The sequence below is a fragment of the Triturus cristatus genome, chromosome 8 (genome assembly GCF_964204655.1).
Source record: "Triturus cristatus chromosome 8, aTriCri1.1, whole genome shotgun sequence".
Taxonomy (NCBI): domain Eukaryota; kingdom Metazoa; phylum Chordata; class Amphibia; order Caudata; family Salamandridae; genus Triturus; species Triturus cristatus.
The window spans coordinates 1,311,332,054-1,311,353,405 of NC_140591.1; the positions used below are offsets into that span (position 1 = coordinate 1,311,332,054).

Consider the following 21,352-nt stretch of genomic DNA (forward strand, 5'->3'; position numbering starts at 1 on the left):
GTCCCGTTTACCTGGGTCTCCCATAAAATCCCCCAATTACCCCCTCAATCCACAACTAGGAGAAACTGGTCAAAACTCTCCATGGAAACTTGGACGCATGATCTGGACTCCACCTGCCCGCCACCTTGCCCAGACCCCAACGTGGCTAACGGAAACTATGTAGGCTGGATTACGAACTCATTAGATATGATCCTCCCTCTTCGTAGATCGTCCTCAAAAAGAACGCAGAAATCAGCCCCTTGGTTCTCTGATTCGCTAAGAGAGCAAAAACGCCTCTGTAGGCAACGAGAGAGAGCCTGGCGATTAGACTTTCTCCCGGAAAAAAAGGCATTCTACAAAGAGGCGATCAAAGCCTACAGAGAAGGGGTCAGGACGGCCCAGGCTACGTATTACTCTGACAAAATCCTGGAAGCTAAATCAAAGCCCAAGGAAATCTTTCACATAATAAAACAATGCACCAGCGTTACCACTGCTCCCCATCCGATCAAGACTCAAGATCAATGCAATAAGTTGGCGGAATTTTTCCATAACAAGGTGTTGAAAATCTACTCCACCTTTCCAACAATAGCCTCGACTTCGGATGCGACTGACCTACCCCTCCCGAGAACCCCCCTCCCCCCAGACCAGCCCGTTCTGGATCATTTTCCCCTTCTGGACCTTGACACCTTAGATAAAGTGGCACGCCAAGTTAAGTCGGGCTCTCCATGTGACCCAGCGCCCCCAGAAGTTCTTCTGCAGGCAGGTGAAGTCACATTGCCTGTGATTCTGGAACTGCTAAATTCATCTATATCCGCATGCTCAGTTCCCATAGCCTGGAAGCAAGCAATGGTGCGGGCGCTGTTGAAAAAACCTAACCTGGACCCTGATGATCACTCCAGCTACCGTCCCATCTCACTCCTTCCTTGGGCTAGCAAGGTGTTGGAGAAATATATAAATGCCCAGTTGGTCCAGTTTCTAGAGAACCACTCCCTATTACATACGTCCCAGACAGGTTTCAGACCAAAGCATGGGACTGAAACCGCCTTATTAGCAGTCACCGAAGAATCTCGAAGGGTACTGGATCAGGGAGGATCAGTGGCAGTGATCCTCCTTGATCTAAGTGCCGCCTTCGATACGGTCAGCTATGCCACCTTACTGAACCGTCTCTATAACATCGGAGTCTCGGGTGATGCACTAAGGTGGTTCGACTCTTTCCTGTCTGACAGATCTTTTCAGATCTTCGACGGTGATACAATGTCATCTAGTAAGCCTCTCAGCTGCGGAGTACCGCAGGGCTCTTCATTGAGCCCTGTGCTATTTAATGTATACATGAGACCACTGGCGGGGGTAGTCGAACCGTACGGCATTAAAATCGTGTCGTACGCCGACGACACTCAGCTAGTGGTTTCGTTGGCGCAAGAGAGCAGCAGGCAATCCCCGGTAGGTCTGTTGAAATGTTTAGAGGACGTGAGGGAGTGGATGACCAACTCCTCCCTCAAGTTGAACGGAGAAAAAACAGAGCTCATGCTCCTAGGCCCAACATCGCCAGTACCTTTCACCTCCTTGTGGCCCTGCGGTTTGGGTGCTCCCCCCACCCCCAAGGAAAGTGTCAAGAGTCTGGGAGTATGGTTAGACAAAAGGCTCTCCTTTTCCAACCAGGCCACCAAGCTGTCCGCCACCTGTTTTGGCCTACTTAGAGTCCTGAGGAAGGTCCTTCCACTTTTGCCTCTGGAGGCCAAAAAGGTGGCAGTACAAGGCCTCATCCAGTCCCGCCTGGACGCAAACAATGCTCTATACGTAGGGGCCCCTGAGATGACCCTTAGGAAGCTGCAAGTGGTACAAAACTGCGCCACACGTACCTTACTCCAGATTCCGCGAACCCAGTCAGCCAGACCTGGACTGAAAAGCCTGCACTGGTTGCCAGTGAGGCTAAGAGTGACATTTAAGGCGCTGTGTATTGCGCATCGGGTTTTTTGGAAGACGGGATCAGCAATAAATAACAATCTTGTCGTCCCCTACCACCCAATTAGGAACCTTCGATCTACGGATGCTTTCCTGGCAGTTGTTCCTAGAGTGAAAAGAGCTAGGACCGGGGGAAGGCTGTTCTCGCTGAACACTGCCAAGCTCTGGAATGCTCTCCCCCTCTCTCTTCGCTCCACCCCCGATTTGCCCGCATTCTGGAAAAAGCTGAAAACATTACTGTTCGCCAAATTTCTCTAATCCTAATTCTCTGTTCCGTCACATCTCTGCTTCTACTCAGCGCTTGGACGCCCTTGGGCAGCAACCGCGCTTAACAAATACATTTCCATTCCATTCCATTTCCATTCCAACATGATTTTGCACTCTTCATGCTGCACCAATAGCAAGAAACAGAGCAAACTAATGTTGACTCAAACATAGTTTCATGAATCACATATTAAAACTAGAAAGAACTGTATTCATTCCATTACTACGAGTAAGCACAGAAAGAAAGATCACATTTGGTTCAATCATTTTATAGTTGTGCAGAAACATTAATATACCTTGGAATTAATCAAGCATTTTTCTTCACAATCACTAACATTCAGGCAGTAAAAATGGTGCATAAAATGCATGTATTCAATTTTGCAGAATGGAGTTTTGTTAACAAATATGATTGTTATTGGGATCATTTGGTATTCATGCATGAAATTAATATGCAGATAGCGCATTCAAATGGTCGCGGCATTCATGGAAATAGCTTTTACTTTAGATAACTTTCTTCTCATTTCCATTGCATGCTGTTTAAAATTTTTTTAACTGTAAGTCCTTTCTCGATACAGAAATGTATGTGTGTAGTGTGCTCCTACCACCTTCCACATTTAACCATGTTTTCCCTGCAAAACGTGACTCTCATGGTTTAGCTCTTGCACTGGCCTTATAGTTCAGGCTTTTGTGGTACAAACCATCTTTCCATAATATGAACAGTCTTCTCTAGTGTGGACAATCTACTCCACTATGCACTTCAATATGAAAAGGTCCACCTAAGAATAAAACTTCCTAGTCCCACATGTATAGTCCCACTTCAGTAAGAATCTGCCCACTCAAGTGTGAACCTTCCAATTCTGAAGAAATGTTTTAATTCCAGGGCAAATCTTTCCATTCTTGTATAATTTCAATGCAGGATGATCCAACTCACTTTCTTGTGAATACTCCCGCTCCAGTTCAAATCTTTCCACACCAGTGTGAACCTTCCCATTCTAATAAAAATCTACTCAATCCATCACAAATGTTGGAAATCCCGTATAATTCTTCTGAATCCAGTATTAATAGTCACAATCAAGTATGAATGGCCCCACTATATTATGGACTTTCCCACTCGAGTATGCCTTCCCGCTTTCCTACAAATCTTCCCACTCCAGTTGAAATCATGTCATTCCAGTGTGAATAGTCTCATTCCAGCAAGAACATTCCCATGAACATACTGGAGTAGAGTTCTTTCAACTCCAGTATGAACATTCCCATTCCTGTATACACATTCTCAAGCAAGTTGGAGTGGTTCAGCTTCAGGAGTGTACTTCTCACTCAAATATCAACCTCACTCCTGAATGAGCCTTCCATTTCCATGATGGTCAATTGCATCTCGTGAGAACTCTTTCCACTGCAGATGCAATATGAAGAGACATACTCTGGAATGGGCATCTCTACTCCTGTAAGACCCTTCCCACTCCCAAATGCCAGTAGACAGCACTCTTCTTTTATCCAGTGATGATGGCAGAATCATTTTCTATTCTGAGGTCTACAATATTTCTCGTAATAGCTACTCTAACATATAAAAATGTGAGAAAGATATGAAGCAGAACATTATCAGTAAACACCTGAGGTGTCTCAATGGACCACTGACAAACTAATTCTCATTCATCTTCTGGTACAACTCTTGTAGCTATGATCGTGAACTCCCTTGTCCTGCACTTCCATCGAGAATGTACCTTCAGCAAGATGAACTGGAGGAAGAGGACGAGCGAGGGCCTACACCTCCAATCAGAGGGGCAGCCTCATCACCAGCAGCTGTGTCCTACAGCCACCAATCTACAGCCACATTAACACCTTCACCTCAGGAGGAGCTGCAGCCAATGTTGCAAGACTGTGACGAGGATATGGGGCATATACAGCGTCAGCTTGACCGGAGGTGTGTTATATTACCATTGTGAAACTTGTTGCACCAGCTAATAGATGTACACTAAATATTTTTGAATGTCATTTTGATTGTGCACATTGTATAGATTCAGGGGCTTACTTCAGTAGGGCTTCGAAATCCATTAAATTTGTGTGGAGCAGGCTTCTCCAATGAGCTACTGGTAGCTTTCCAGCTACCTGTAAGCAGCAATCCTGTGTGCAGCCCAGCCTACTCAATTGAAAGCTTTTGCTTAGCTGAAATATTACATTTACTCCAAAATTGGAAATTATGTGTTAGAGACAACAATTTGTGTATTTTTAGAACAATTAAGCTGATGTTTTGAGAAAAATGCTTGCATTTCTAAAATATATTTTTAAACCTGGTATTTCAGTGACAAGTGATGTGACATTTGTGAAATATATTAATATTATCATGATTACCTTGGTGCCATGAGCATCACAACTATGGCTGTTATTTATCAACTATGCAAAGACATTCAAAAGTGACAAGACCATTTTTAAATTGCTGCTGCCAACCCTTCCCGATACACTGAGGTGATCACTGCTGGTAAATGTGCATAGGATGGCCACTGATATAACCTGGATGCGGTCACTATTACAACACTAATAAAATGCATGGCTCTGGATGACTTTGACTGAACATAGTAACTCTTATTAGAGAAAATGTTGGAGACCCCTGGGGTAGACAGTACACATTGCATTTAAAACTGCAAAGCAAATGTCTGTGTCAGCTCTCTTTGAAACCCTTTATTATTTATTTATGCATTAACCATGTTTATATAACACTGCCTAAGCAGTTGAGCACTTTACAACTAACCATAAATAACAATGAGGGAAAGAGACAGAGTAACAGAAGAGAGGTTAACAATAAAATTGAGAGGTTCAGGGTTCTAAAGATGTTCCCATGGAGAAAAATTACCACCAAGAAATCCTAGACAGACATTCATCTGGTAGGAGGATCAAGGCCCATATGATAAATCATGTTAACCTTTGAGACAGATGCATAGGATTAAAGGAACGTTATTGTATTTCGAGATAGAAACCTCTGACCTATTCATTTTTACTAAAAATTATTAAGGCACTACAAAAGTATTCATAGAATGTGCATATTTCCTAATATTTCTAATTTTCCTCACCTATAAGACTGCATTGCATTGTTTATTATTGGAGCTTTTAATTCAAGGTACTGAGAATACCATTCCTCGTTGTCATGTATGGTGAATCATATAGTCTCAGTTTTCTAGCTATGTTTTCTTGATGCATGTGAAAGGATTAATTAATGTAGACTGTTACATTCTCTGTATTATACATTTTATGAGCTTCAGTTGCTTCTGAGTGTTTTTAAAAAGCCATGCCTTGTTTGATTTGTAATAGTCAGAGCATAAAATCTATGAACTATTTACACCCAATACCTGCAGGTAAATAAATGCATCGAGTTTTCCAGGTAGTAAAAAGCATAAAAAGATGGTCACCATTCCAGTACATTCTGTAAAGTCTATTAAATGTTCTTAGAAGTATTTAATTACCCCTTCGTTCCTCTTACCGTGAGGAATCACATAGTGAGGCTCCTAAGCCTCCAACCACAGTAATTCCAATATAAAAAATCCCCTCCCCCATCCTTACTTCCTGTACCTTTTTGTGCTCCAAGATTATGGGCTGGCACAGTGAGTATGCTTCATCATTTTATGGCGGCTCCCTTCTTGCTGAAGGGTGCCGGCGGGTTTGGGTGCTGCACAGCCATCTTGCAGCCTTAGCGTGTATGCTGACTTGTTCCTGGTTGTGGCGAAGATGCAGGAGATTTTGCAACAGGTGTTGGCACAAGCAGTTTGTCAGGGCTGAAAGGAGAGTGATGATCGTCTGCCTTCGATGCCGCAGTTGTGAGCATTTGCCTCCCTTCTCATCTCACCTGGCCAGAGGTCTGTGGTGCTTTGCTCTTGTTGACTGAGGGCGTGTCATGATTACCAGGGAGACAGAGACTCCTCAGAAACTGGCTGATCGGCTTGTGCTGATCGAGTAAACTGACCTGCAGAAATTCTCACGGCAATCTATCTGCTGTGCTGCTCTGTATGGGGAGAGTGTTAAGGCACCTGTCATGGTTTTCATACTGTATAGGGAGTTTCCCTATTAGCTAATGTATTTACAGGTGGCATTGGATTGGCTTGGCAGATTGTTGTGCATTTATACAGGATGAATAGTTTTGGAGGGAATTTTTTCTCCAATGGTGGCCTTTTTATTTATTTTAGCATGTTTTAGGCTGTAGGTTACTGTATTTTTTGCGATGGAGAAGCGAACTGCGAAGAGAAGGTGATAGTCCCCTGATTCTGAGGAGTGTAGTGATTATCAACAATATGTGCCAGGAAGGAGTTCTGGTGGTGTCCCAGCTGGAGCTTTGGTGTCCCTGTCAGCCTTGGAGGTACAGGCAATGATTGATGCTGTGGTCACTAAAGCCTTATCCTCCAAACATAAGACTAAGCGTATCTGACCCTGCTGGATGATGATGGGGATTCTGAATCATCTGATGTCTCTGAGCCAGAGAGATTTGTGGTAACTGGTGGAAAGTTCATATCCAGGGAGGAGCTGGAGGATCTTCTGTCATATATCAGAGACAATCTGGGCATGTCGCTGCCTCTGGTGGAGGGGCTGCTGAGGATCCTTTTCCACAATTAGCTAAGCCTGTGGTGCTGGCTTTGCCATTGCACCCCAAAATTAAGGAGGTGATTTTCAGGTCCTGGGAAGGTCTTGAACATAGACAGATTCCCCATTTTCTTTAATAACCCTATGCCTCGGAGGAAGGAGATACACATTCTGTCAAGGTTGATTCCATCCTGGCCCCTCTCATTGGTCGCTCTTCTTTAAATCCAGATGACTGTTTTCCCTCGGATCATGTGGATCGGAAAGTGGATTGTGGACTTATGAAGTCTTTCACTGCCTCTAATTGGGTTCTCAGAATTGCATTGTATGGCACATTGACTGCTCAGCCCTTGGTGTAGGATTTTGCTGCTCTGGCGTAAGCCATGCAGGAGGGGTCAAGTCTGATGTCCTCATGCATATGGAACCACAGACAAAGTTTCTGGCTGATGTATCTGCAGATGTAATCAAGGTGGCTTCTGACATTCCTGTCCATCCGTGTCATCAGAGGTTTCTAAGATTCACTGTGGGGTCAACATATTTCCAGTTCCAGGTTCTTCCGTTCAGACTGAAGTCCGCTCCATGAAAATGTACCAAAGTGTTGGCTCCCCTGATGGCTGTTCTTCATCTTCATGGGATTTCCATCTTCCCATATCTAGACGACTGATCAAAGATCATCTCTTCCCTGACGTGTTTACATGTGGAGACGGTACTGGCTCTTCTGTCATCTCATGGCGTCATAGTGAATGCAAAGAAGTCTCAGCTGGCTCTGACCAAGTATCGCATTTTCATCGGGGCCTTCTTCTGGACGGACCTAGGAGTTGTGATGTTGCTAGACTCAAGGGTCTTAAAGATTCATTCACATCTGCAAGTTTTGTTGATGGTGCCTGCTAAGGTGGTCTTGCTCTGGATTAAGGTGCAGGATGATCTGGCAGACACAGGGTTCTTGGTGCCCTGGGCCCAGTGGCACCTCAATGTTCTCAAGAGATTCATCCTGAGACAGTGGGTTCCAAATGCAGAGAATTTGTTGTGTCTTCCTCCTGTGACAGAGGAAATCTGGAAGGAGTTGGGCTGTTTCTTTCCAACGTTCTGAAGGGTGTTTCCTTGTTCTCTCCAGACACGGTGATCATTAATACGGATGCCAGCGAAAGGGGTTGGGGGTTCTGGTCAGGGGCTCTCCAAGTCAGGGGTCAGAGGGCTCAATCTTCCGATTGGAGGGAACTGGAGGCGATTCGTCTGGCCCTCCTTCACTTTTCTCCTTGGCTGAAGGACAAGAACTTCATCATTCAGATGGACAACACTACTGCCAAATCCAATGTAAATCAATGGGGGGGACAAAAGCTCCCTTCTTTGTTTGCAGTTGCGGATCAAATGTTCTTGTGGGTCCAGTCAACTATGGGTTCTCTTAGGGCCATCTTTATTCAGGGACTTCTGAATTGTCAGGTCGATAGTCTGAACAGGGCGTTTCCATTCTCTCAGGTCATCTGTCTTTCTCCCCAGGTTTTTGCCAGCGTGTGTCGGTTGTGGGGTTGTCCCTGAGTGGATCTGTTTGCGAGCCATTGTAATGCCCTTCTTCATTGTTTTTTACCTAAGGATGGGAGGAGTCAGCCTTGGGGTGGATGCACTGTTGTGTCCTTGGCCAGGGGGCCTGATGTTTGCTGTACCTCAGTATCCTTTGATCCAGAAGTTTCTGATTCGGATACTGATGGAGGGGCTCAGGTTGTTCTAGTGGCTCTGGCATGGCCTCGCTCTATCTGGTTTCCTCTACTGATGGAGTTGATGGTTGGTCTGGCATGGTGGCTCCTATTCGTTCCATCTCTCCTGAGGTTTCCGTGTCTCCAGGTACAGTCGTTGGTGAAACTCAAGCTGATGGCTTGGAGATGGAACTGGGGGGGTTTGATGTTGCAGGGTCTCTCTGCTTCTGTTTCTGTGCAGACTTCCAGAAGGTTTTCTACCAGGCCTTCTTATGCACATCATTGGAAGATGTTTCAGTCTTGGTGTGACTGAAAGAGTTTTTTCCACTTTCTTTTTCTCTTTCTTAGGTCCTGGGGTTTCTCCAGGATGGCTTTCTTTTGGGTCTTAGTCCTGCCTCTCTCAGAGTTCCGTGAGCAGCTGTTAAGGCTTTCGAGTCCCATTGAAGTGGTCTGGTGGATGATTAGGGTCTAGTCTCCAGGATCTTTAAAGATTTTTCAAATCTAAGTCCGGTCTCTCAAGTGATGTGTCCTTTTTAAGATCTGCAGTTGATGTTGCGGACTCTCCAGTATCCCCCTTTTGTGCCCTTGTCTTTAGTGGAGTTACGGCTTCTGACATTTAAGATGTTCTTTCTAGTGGCCATGACTTTGGCTCGCCGCCTTGGGGAATAGGCTTTCTGTCTTGTGTGCCTCCTTTCATTTGGGTGTTTGAAGACAGGATTGTTCTTCAACTGGGCCCAGGATTTGTGCCTAAAATAATTACTGTTTCATCTTCAGCAGGAAGTAATTCTTTCTGTTTTCTTTCCAGATCCACCGTCTCTTGAGGAGGTGGTACTTCACTGACTTGATGTGCACAGGGTGGGTTTGATCTACCTGGACTGGGTGAAGATGTTTTGGGTCTTGTCTGCTTTATTTGTGTATTTTGGTAAAGGAGGGTAAGCCTTCATCTCAGACCTAGAGCAGGTGGATCAGATATGTGATTCTGCTTGCATATAAACAGGTTGGTCTGTCATATTCTCTGGGAGTCATAGGAAGATCCACATGTCTTCTTCTTTGGCTCAAATGCAGGGTGCTTCATTGCTAGAGATCTGTTGGGCTGCCACTTGGACGGTTCCTTCTACCTTTGTGACTCATTATCGGGTAGCCCAGGGTCCAGAGGTTCCAGATTTGTTGGGTTCTAGAGTTTTGGTTTCTGTGTTGTAAACTGTTTTTTGCCTAAGGATTAAACATGTATTTATATATTCTGTGCAGTGGACCTGGTCCAATTTGTGGCTTGGGTAAATCTCACTATGTGAATCGTCCCAGCGAGCGGGATGAAGTGGTAACGCTGGCTGTGTTTACTTACCGGTAAGAGCATTACTCTGAGCCCTTCTCTTGCCGTGATGAATCAGGGCCCCTTCTCACCCTTTCAGCCAGTCCAGCTGTATGGTGTTTCGGCTTGGTATGGAACAGGAAGTAAGGGGGGAAGGGACTTTATACATTGGGAATTATTGCGATTCAAGGCACAGGGGCTTCACTAACTGATTCATCATGGTGAGAGAAGGACTCAGAGTAATGCTATTACCAATCAGTAAACACAGCATTATTTCTTGGCCATTTGAATCAAAACAACGTGTTAGCGTGCAAGTGTTAGCAAAGAGTAGGCCTTTCAACTATCCTTTCAATTGATGCCATGTGCGAAGGCAATCTTCCTGTGTTCACTGCACAGGGCATTTCCAATTAAATTGGTTAACCCCTATATTTATATTAATATCCCAAACAATTTGAAAACAAATGGATGTAACAGCTGACACCATTTCTGTGCCACTTGATTTAAGAACAATGAGCACGGGTAATGTTTATAGAGCAATCTGTTTGTGTGCAGATGTCTGTCGTCTGTAGTAATGAATCCTCTTCCAGAAAAATATGCAAACCCATTTGGAGTACAACCATGGGAGTTTGCTTCCTAAATTAATTTGTAAATAATCACCGGCCCATTCCCGAATGTCTGACTGCCAAATTAAGAACTAAAAACAGTTTTTGAACAGCTGAGTGTTGGTTTGTTTGTAATGCTGGCATGTTGGTTTGTTTTTGTAATAGTTGTGCAGACAGCACAGTGAGAAGTGCCAGCTTGTTTGTCAGTGTATTTGTTTCTGTTGAAATCTGCTTTATCCATTGGCTGGACTCTTTCTCTGGCACCCAACCTCACCCCCACCCCCTCCCCACAAACATATTAACAGTCCTAATAGACAACAGGAAATGTAAACACTTTACCAGAACATTTAAATGATGGGAGCTCCATTGAAAGCAATGGTGTGACATAGAACCAATGATGTCTATTCCGGCAGCATTCTCATGTTTGACTTTCTATTCCTGTGTTCAATTTAAAGCATTCTGCTCACAGTGAGTGAAATGTTTTAGTGCACATTGTAGGCCCATTGTCATAGGAACTATCCCTCCCTAGGACCTTTACAGAGGATTGGGCCTTAAATTCAGGCATAGGGCCTACAATGACTGGTTCAGCCCTTGGCAATGGGTGATATTTCTATATTAATCCTTTCTTCAGTGGTCCTTTCAGCCATAACATTGACACAAAACAAATGTTTGTCAGAGACAGTATACATATATATAATTCATTATTATGTTTTTAATGGTTTAATACAATTGTGCATCTCTTTTTAATACAGACATCAGCAAGTTAGCCCTCCTCCACCCCCAAGGCCAGTTTCTCCACCGCATACCTACGGGTACATTTCAGGACCACTTGTCTCTGATATGGACACAGATGCACCCGAAGAAGAGGGTGATGAGGCAGATGTGGAGGTTGCCAAGATGCAGTCCCGTCGCCTTTTGTTGCGTGGCCTTGAACAGACTCCGGCTTCCAGTATTGGGGATTTGGAAAGCTCTGTCACGGGGTCCATGATCAATGGATGGGGATCGGCATCAGAAGAAGACAACGTCTCTAGTGGGCGTTCAAGTGTCAGCTCTTCTGATGGATCTTTTTTTACTGATGCAGATTTTGCACAGGCTGTTGCTGCAGCAGCCGAATATGCTGGACTTAAAGTAGCAAGACATCAAATGCATGAAGCTGCAGGAGGTACTTCAACGTTGTTTTCAAATGTATTTTGTGGATCATTTATATGAATGTTCTATATTTGTGCTCTAAAGAGGTATGGGAGTAGATTCAAAAGTATCCTTTTCATCTGTGTGATATTCTTGCACATCAGTGAGGTATCCATTTGCATCATGTTTTAGTGGTCGAACTTATGTACATTGTAGTACAGTAAAAGTTTCAGAGTGCATCACTATTGTAGTTTTAACTCCAAAATCACACCTTGCAACATCAAGATTTCTACCTTAGGACTTAGTCTTATGAGGCTCAAAATCCTCCATTTGGGCAAGTCTGAGGCTGTGTCTGATAAAGTTGTGTAAAAGTGGGACAGCTTTGGTGCAAGGTCCTGCTGACTCTCTCGAGGTCTTCGAAGTCCAAAACCTGTTCCAACTTTTCAGTTTGTGGGAGAAGTGGAACTGGACAAGGCCAAGGGTACCATGACATCAGGGACAGTATTTAGGGTTCAGTACTTACTCCAGTAGAGTTCTGTGTTCTGTCCAGGTCACCTGGTCTTTGCAGAAAAAGGCCTCTAGCATTTTGTAATGTCCCTGTAGCCACACATTAGGCCAGCCACCTGAACCTTGGAATCTAACTTCCTTGTTCTGGGTATAAATGGGAGCAGGTCCAACCCTTCAGATTTCCCCACAAGTCTCAAACAGTAGGCGCAGTCCTTCTTCTGTACTTCTTCAGATCCAGAAATGTTCAGAGGGTCTGGCCGTGAGGTCCACTTTTGTACAGTTCAGTAGTCAGTGGGTGGGGGTGACTCTTGGACTCTTCTTAACCAATGAAGAAATTGTTAGCAAAAACAGCCCTACCCACTTTTGCAGCATACCCTGTTTGCTTTAATGAAAACTGACACATGGGTGAAAAGTTATTTTTTCATCTCCTTGCACTCTGTGTTTCTTACTTGTGTCACATTGGTACGGCTACATTTTTAAGCACAGTAATCTCTATTAATGACAAAAGCAGAATCTTTACAAATTTTTACATCCACCTAACCCCATCTTCTTACTTCTCAAAGGTGGAATATCCTGCCCTAAAAAACATTTGCACTCCCAAAGTGCTCTAGCACCATCGCCTGAACCTTTTGCTGTACCTTGGAGCTACCATTGAGATGTGCTAGACATTTCTGTGATATCCGTAACATTTTAGGGAACAAGACCAAAATGAGATTATTGTATTGTACAATATGAGAGATACCTGCAAGCATTCTTAGCTTTGTCACCATTGTAACAGGAAATATCTCTTTTTTTTTACTTTTCATTCCTTAGAATAGAGATATATCTTTATTTATACAAACAGTAGTTTTTTATGGAATCGCTTTTCCCAGCTGAAGTTTTTCGAATTAAGGAATGTTGCGTGCTGAAGGGGAATACCATCCAGGCCCGATATTATTAGTAGGGATTTATTTTGATATGTACACAATCAAATGTCACATTGTGTGGATTTGCCAAAAAAGCATGCATTTTTGGTTTGTTTTTTAGGCCGTAGGCATTATCATCCATCACACTGCCCCAGGCCTACAAGCCCTTTGTCTACAGACAGCAACATGAGCACTGCAGTCATTCAGAAGACCCGACCTACCAAAAAACAAAAACACCAGCAAGCACATGCGAGAAGAGAAGCTTACCCTGATGGTAAGTATTGTAATGTATGGAAATCATTTGGAGCTCTATGAGTAATGCACTAACAAGGAGTATATGATCTGTCATCTTACCACAGCTTATTTAAAAGGCAAGAGATTGGTTGCTGTACTCAATGGTAAATTATAGATAGACCACGTGATTGTTGTGTACTGTTATTATTTAAGAAGTGCTGAGAAAAGTAAAGGACATTGGAAGTAAAACAGTGACAAAGTCCATTTCGTTCCCACATAACCATCATGTCAATGTAACAGTTGATTTAGCATTTTTATGAATCACTAATTGGTTATAATATGCCGCTATGTGATGTAGGTTCATGCAACGTTCTAAATATAAAGAATCATTCTTCATAATTTCGAATTATGTTGTCTCTGCTTCAAAGGGAATTGAGGGGCACTGAGTTTCAGGTGTAAACAATAAAGATTATTAAGATGTTCCTTAACGTACTATTACACTTAGACTTAAATTCAGTTCTTTTTGTCATACTAAGCGATTATCAGTGTATTGGCTAAGCCCATCAACAAGCCTCCAGAATATATCCAAATACTTTTTGATCAAAGATTAAATCTTGTGTAATCATGCTACAGGAATCTTGTGAGATATTCCTTGAATGGACATCAATGGAGGTTTTAGCTAATTGGCTGAGAAGGCCATCTGAAGTGGACTGACCAGGAAAGAGAAAATACCCCAACCTTGTGTTGTAATACTCCATCAATTCACCAGAAGAAGCTTCTCCTCTGTTGTGTCAAAGGGTGTCAGGCTTTCCATCCCCCAAAATCTCTTCAGGAACCATGGCCCTTAGTGCTGAACAGGGATCCTATTGCCAGCCTGTATCACAAAGATGCCTGCTTAAGAGTAGACATTCCCTCAGAGGATGGACAATTCTGTGGATCAATAGGAAGGGTTTACATATTCCCAGTTATTTCAATCTAACCAAACCAAACACCCTACCCAAATAATAAATTACTATTGTTGTTATTACAATTATTATTATTATAGTGGTATCAGTAGCAGTAATTTTGACTGTGCGTCATGTTTATTTACTTAGGTCCTGATCTACAAAGTTGTTTCTATGAGGCTCATACATCTAAAATATTATGGTCTTAATTCACCATTCTTGTCCCTCTTGAGTAGTTATGTCTTACTCTTGCTCTAGATGTAAATTAATGTTTGGTTTCCCAGCCCGATTCACAAAGTATTGCCTGTGTGCTCTACTTCAGACTAGTGGAGGAGACACTCATTTCGATATGAAAGTGGGCCACCTAGAGGAAATCTCCATTTGCCAAATACCGTAATATATAATCTCTTAGTGCACTGATAAGGGCTGTACTAGTGATCGAGTGCCTGAGGGCCGTGCTTTAGGTATGATCTGCAGTCAAATGCCTACAGTGAACAGGGGGTACACATAGGTACTGGTGTAGACCTCTGCATAAGTGCTGTATTGATTATAAGAATAATTCACCCGTTGTGACTAGAATAAATCATTGATAATGCAGAGGTCGAGAAAATCATTTGCCCTGTTTGGACTGAGAACCCTTGGAAGCCATTTGAAGCCTTCAGGAATTAAACAAAGCTCTCAGGTCACAGACGTACGCAAATAATGATTGCTCTACAATGATTCCATGCCCCTCACTGTTACGCCCATTCCCTGGTAGCCCAAAGGTGTGAGCTGCAATAGTGAACCTACCTTGATAAAATGTTCACTAATATTGCAAAGATGTCTCTGGTCTAAAAAATAACTTGAGGAAAGTATCTGTTCATGGCACTGGTGCAACATTCACATCTCCACCCAGAAGTAGCTGTTAATCCTAGAGTAGACTCATATTTTAAATAAAAAGGTGATTCACAGCGGCAACACAGCTATGTCATGCCACCACCTCTCAAGCATACACCTGGTGACTGAATTATCAAGAATAAACATGACGTAAAGAGAATTCCACCAAGGTCACTTTAAATGGTAATAAAACGGTAGCTTATATTTAAGGGACCTCCAATGAATGATGTCACAATTTGGCTTGAACTCAAGCAGACATCATCAAAGAAAATCACATATTGGAATGCCTATTGTTGGTGATTGTTGGCGAGGCAGGACTAGTTATAAAGAAGTTAGGGGCAGATTTACAAATATATGTCGGAGCGTGGTGCTATGCCAAATTTGGCAACGCTGTGCTCCGACATTATTTAAACGCAGGGATGCGCTGTATTCAAAAGAATGCAGAGCACCTCTGTGTTTCCCCTTGCGCTGGCTCAAACAAAAGCTGTGTAGGGCCAGCGCAGGAAGCCTGCTGCCATGTTGCAAGGGTGCCTGTGCCGCAGGGGCGATTGTTTATGTGCAGGAAGGATTACCTTCCTGCACATAAATAATCATTCATGGTGATTTCTGCAGCACACATAGAAAGAGCAAAAAACAAGTATAAATGAATTTCTCTTTGTATCGTCATGCTAAGACCAGGTATTCCCTGGTGTTAGTTTTCGGTGCTGACTTAGCCTTGTAAATCTGGGGCAATGTCAAAAAGCAATAGGTGTTGCGGTGGAACGCCTACTACAACAACCATTGCACGCCCCTTTTCTGCAGCGGACTGCGGCAGAATGGGGCATATTTACAGGGTGGCGTTAAGCCACATTAAGTGGCTTAGCGACACCTTGTAAATATAGGAAATGACGAAAGGCCACCTGAGCGTAAAAAAAGACACGCTGCTAAGGTAATAGGACCTTGTACAAGTGCCCCTTTGTGTTTTCTGGGTGCGTAAAGTGAAGGATAGAAATTAAACCACTGATTATAAGATGTCTTACACAAGTTAATGTTGTGTTTTTTTTAATAAGATCACACAAAGTTCTTGTTTTGTATGGGTTCCTAGTTTCTCCTACTTAACGTAATTATGCTCTGTAGTGTATTTATCAGATGTACGCATATCAATTGTGGAATCGGATGTCCTTCCTGACTTTTGCATCCGGCAATGCGATTAAAGGAATGTCTTCTGTTTTTATTGTCTTAGAGGCTTTCAAATGCATGTATACCTTCAATGGGCATGATATACTCTATAGCAATAAAAACAGTATGAAATATAATATTTAAGCATACACACAATAGGAACATTACCTTTAGTAATAACAAGGGACTGCAATAGTCTATTTCCATGCACTCACAATACGTCAGGCTCTACACTTTCCTCTGCTTACCCACCTGTCCCGATGCCTTTTTGTCTATTCACCTGTCCGTCTGTCTGACGGGCACAGTCTATGGTCTCGCCCCTCTATGGCTCCTGTAAATGAACGTGCGGAAGGCAAACTACTAGAAAAACTCTCCTTTTCTGCTCAAGGGAACCATTGCAAGACAATGTTGAGATTAGCCTGCCTAATTATCAAATCAGTTGGGTAGATTATACCTTTACAGTACTAAATATAGGTGCAATTTTGCAGGCTTCATTAAGCCACCGCTCAAGCATTTCAACTGCGCTCTGATTATACCCAAAATAATTTCATAATGTAAAGACTGCTATGGATATTTTGTCATTTGCATTTTGTCTTGCTGAAATTAGAGCTATACTTAAAGGTAGATATTAGTCATTTTATTTCAAAGATTTTTTTTTTATTTAGGCAGTGTTCCAAACTGGAAGTTAAAGTACTTTGATTATCCTTATATTGTTCACTTTCTTAAGTCAAAGGCATTTTTTCGACGGACATTCGTAGCCAATTTAAAAAAAGTTCATATTTTAAGTTTTAAACTTAAGTTTAGATCCCATTTAATGAGTCAACGTGGTGAGCCGCACGTTCTTCTAAGGACATTTCAAGTATGGTGAATATCCACGCATCCTTTTCCATTTGCGCTGATTAACAAAAATAGCAGCGAAGCGGCCCCCATTTTGAACCAATCGCACTGAAGCAGTTTCCCCGTGCCCTTACTAGCATACTGACATTTACTACTAGTGAGATAACCTCACCAAGATATGTAATCGTTTTATACTGGCATCCGCCAGCAAAAGCCAGTCGCACAGAGACCAGAATGAATAATTATTGCAGGCACAGAGTGTGGAGTACCCCTAGGGGTGTCTTTGAGTTTTACCAATGCATTTTATAAATTATTAAAATATTATGTTTTTGAATGGCAAACACCAATCAATCAAGTGTGTTATTTTGAAGGCCACTAGATGATTACTTTGATTCACTGCTGCGTATACAAATCTTTACAGCTGATACATTAATCAACCGGGTTAACCTATAGCCTTGCACTTACACTTCGGCTAAATCACTGCATTAGGTAGTGTTGCTATTCGAGAGCTCTAAGGTGCTAGCCATTGTCAATTTGTGACTACCTAGTACAACCAAAATTGTTATCCTTCCCGAAAATAATCAAAATTGTTGTGATTTTCACAACATCTTTGGCTGCTAAATGACCCCATGTTACTGGTTATTTCTCCAGACAGCCCTGGCATGCTAGCCCAAAGGACTTTTTATTCTGGGACTTACAGTTTTATTTTTAGAGTTAGATTTATGAGCTTAATACCCAAGGCTGTCAGGAAGTGTTACACATGACAAAGGTCTGATTGGAAGCTGTGAACATTCCAAACTGCAAACAGCGATTTATGTAAATTTGAGGTTTCACCTCCCAGCTTATACTTTCATAAACCAAGGACACGATGTGACAGTCACAGTTTACTTAATTTTATTCTTGTCTTTCTTGCATCTAGACTCTATGCCAAAGTGCTTGTAATCAGCCTAACTATGCATTTTAGTGTTCTTATAAAACACTTAAACAAGAAAATCGTGAAACTGTGCAAGACTACACAATGATGATTTTTTGGTGGGTGAGGTCACACAACTTTCTGGAGCTCTGTCATTCATAATACCCGTCTACACAAAATATTGTACTGGAGTTGATGCACCGCAACTGAAAATTGTTTCCAAGTTTCTAGCACACAGAAGCTCTCTCCTCCCATATGCTTTGCACGAGTGTGTGTGAACCAAGTATATCATGAGTGCTGGATAACAACCACACAATTTGCAGTGCTCAGAACACTTTACCACGTTAACTCAGTCTATGTAGTGGAGTTCAATAATGTCCCCCAGGATACACAAATATCTATGGCCCTTGAAGAAAAACACTCCCACACACATTCTGTCACACTCCTGCACCTTGCAATGCTGTCAAAAGTGTGGGATGAATGCAGTAGTGGTACCTGCTTTATTTATTTATTTTAGAACTTTTATATAGCGGTGACCTGTCCCGAGGGCATCGGAGCGCTTTACAGAAGATACATTGCAGAGATTCACAACAAACGAGACAAAAGAACGACACAATAACATTGCAGGACGCTGGTTGAGGGGTCTGCTTCGTAGTCATGGGACATCTGTTTTGTAGTCTCGAGGATATGATGTTGGAGCAGTGCGGGGTGTCTGTTACCCCGCTCCGAATGCTCCTATCGACTCCCTACGGAGCGGTTGAGGAACAGGATTTTGAGTTGGCTTTTGAATTTTACAAAAGAGGGAATGGTTCTGATGTGAGGGGGAATGGAAATCCAGATTTTGGGCGCGCTTCCGGCGAAGGAACGAGCCGCAGTTTTTAATTTTCGAATTTTTGGCGGGATGAGTAGGAGGGAGTTTGAGCTTCTGAGGTTCCTGGCCTGACCGGCTTTTTTGAGTTTGGCCGCCAGGTATTTGGGTTTGCCGGTATGTAGGGCTTTATGAGTGAGGCAGGCTGTTTTGAAGCTGATCCGCTTTATGTGCCACTATGGGAGTATACTCCATACTGCAGGTCATAGAACTCTCATTGGAAACATTTTCAAGTAGCAGTATGTTATATGGCGGGTAAGTAAATTTAAAAATGCAGGATTTAAAAATGAAAGCCAAGAATAATGTATGCTTTTGTAGCACGTCTGATGTTTCTAAATATTGTTATAACAGGTGTTACTGCCAATCAATTTACTGGTACTTAATTGACCAACCTCAGATGGCTGGCAGACGGAGTATTCCTTACCAGAGTATTTTTTAACTCACTGAGCTATCATGCAAGCAATGAGAACAGCATAAAGCAAAAAAATGCCTTTAAACGTGGTTCCATCCCAACATGTATAAAATATAAACATCACTTCAGGTGAATTGGGGAAATACACAGGCAGACAAAAAAATCCCTTGCTCAAGCTTTCAGTTTTGTCTAACTGTACACGAATATTATAGGTTATTATACTTTTTCTTGTTTTCCATACTTAGCTGACCGTGATTTTAAATTTACTACAATTCTTATGTTTTTTCCGTGAACTTTCTATGCATTTGCCTCTTAGATGGTTACCTATTGCACCTATGGTGCTCACAGCTAGTGAAATTCACTGATGGCCAATTGTCTCGGGTGTATCAAAAAGGGTGAAAATAAAAAAGAGGGAAATAAAATACTTTGCGAAGGTCCCAAATAAATAAACCTGTTAATCTGTTATAGAGATCATTAGATGCACTCAAATTAAAAAGCACATTTTTGTACCCGAATATAGCCTGTTCAGGAGGGAAGGCACATCGAGAGCGGTCCATGCGGGTAAGAGTGGTGCGACGGTAGGATTGGGTTGGGAGGGGGGATTCAACAGACGACATGGTAAAAATTAAATAAATAATTAATTTTCCATCGTCGTCTGTCGAAATCCCCCCACCTGACCCCACTGCCCCACTACTCGCCTACACGGGCCGCTGCGGAGGCACATAACACTGTGTCAAAGCACCACATTAGAAAATATTTAACCTCCAGTTGACACACACTCCTATTGTGTGCTACCGTTGACAGAACCGGTCTTGCGCAGTCCCTCGTCATTGTGCAGGAGACATCCTCAAACCGTGCATGCTTGAGTTCTGTGGCAGATGAGCTGCCTGAAAGGTGTGATGAAATAAATGGCTCAGTGCTTAATTTGTAAAATATTAAGTGCCAGGGCTCTGACCAGGTGGCCACTGCAGCTTGCACCACCCATCACCCCTGTCATCTCTGCCAAAACAACTACTAACCATCTCTCTTGCATGTTAATGCGACAGTCCAGATAATTCTAGGTCCCCAAAGTTAAAGGAATGGCTGGGGAGGCAGGTGTTAGTAATTTTATAATGTATATTGTTTTCCTAAATAACTGTGACACTGCTCATCTCTAAACTACACGAACAGCTCCACCTTGTGGCAGCCTGCCCTAAGTGTGGTGTTGACAATTAGGTGCCGGTGCCGAGCACCGGAAACCAATTAAGTGCCGGTGCTAAGCACCGGATACCTCCGGCTCAAATTAAGCACTGAAATGGCTGTGCTCATTGCTTTGGGGTCCTATCTCCAAAAGCTGTGGCCAGTGTACAGTGCACAAATAGTATCCAACACAACTTCCCCCCTTAGAGTAGCTCACCCAAACTTGAGTTTTTCGGACTAATTCAACAAAGTGTATAGTACGTAAAAGGTTAAAACCTTTCTGGTTTGGAGTATGGTGTTGAATGCAACATTAGCATCAAAAGCGCAAAATATTTGTGGACTGACCTGAAACAGGAATACACATGTTTAACTGGTGAATAAGTGCAGACTGCACTCATGCAGGTAGCACCAGCACTGAATTTAGCACTTCAGCATATGACAGGCAGAGTGCTAAATGCTCCAGAAACACCAATGACCTGGATTCTGTCCACAAGAAGGATGTCTCTGTACCAAACACTCCCTTCCAATGGTGCAACGAGTACACACAAGTCACCAAAAACTACCACTATCCATGGTAATAACGGCAATCTAGCAGGGGATTCAACACAGTTCACAATGAGCACGGATCTTGTGGAGTAGATTTGTGCGGCGACAAAGATATTTTAAGTGAGAGTAAGTGGCACAAAGCCTTGATATTGTATTTACTTTCCACCTCAAAACCTTTTGCCCTGGTAAAGTTGCTTTTTGTAGCACATATAGAGCTTAGCATTGATTTGCGCTACATTGCATCAAGGGGGCTTTCCGTGGGTGGTAGTTGGGCATTCCAGGGCAACCACTCACGGTTTTTGATGCAAATGTAGCATGTTTCACAACCTCCAGATGAGAGAAGTGGTATTTGCACGCTATTTAAGTGTTATTAACATTACATAACAAATGCTTAGCTACTAAAACTGCCAGACCAGGCTTTGGCAAAAAATATATCACCTCCTTGAGGCAGGCCAAAGAAGGAGAAACACTGTACAGT

General features: G+C 42.8%; 1 protein-coding gene across 3 annotated transcripts in view; it reads left to right on the plus strand.

Annotated features, from left to right (window-relative positions):
- ROBO1 (roundabout guidance receptor 1) overlaps nt 1–21,352 on the plus strand; it is a 1,505,960-nt gene that overhangs the window by 1,467,680 nt on the left and 16,928 nt on the right. For all 3 annotated transcript variants that reach the window (XM_085623024.1, XM_085623023.1, XM_085623025.1), the window contains 3 exons: nt 3,881–4,126; nt 11,120–11,529; nt 13,029–13,181. In XM_085623024.1, the coding sequence (XP_085479150.1) occupies nt 3,881–4,126; nt 11,120–11,529; nt 13,029–13,181 (809 nt within the window). The remainder of the gene's footprint in view (nt 1–3,880; nt 4,127–11,119; nt 11,530–13,028; nt 13,182–21,352) is intronic.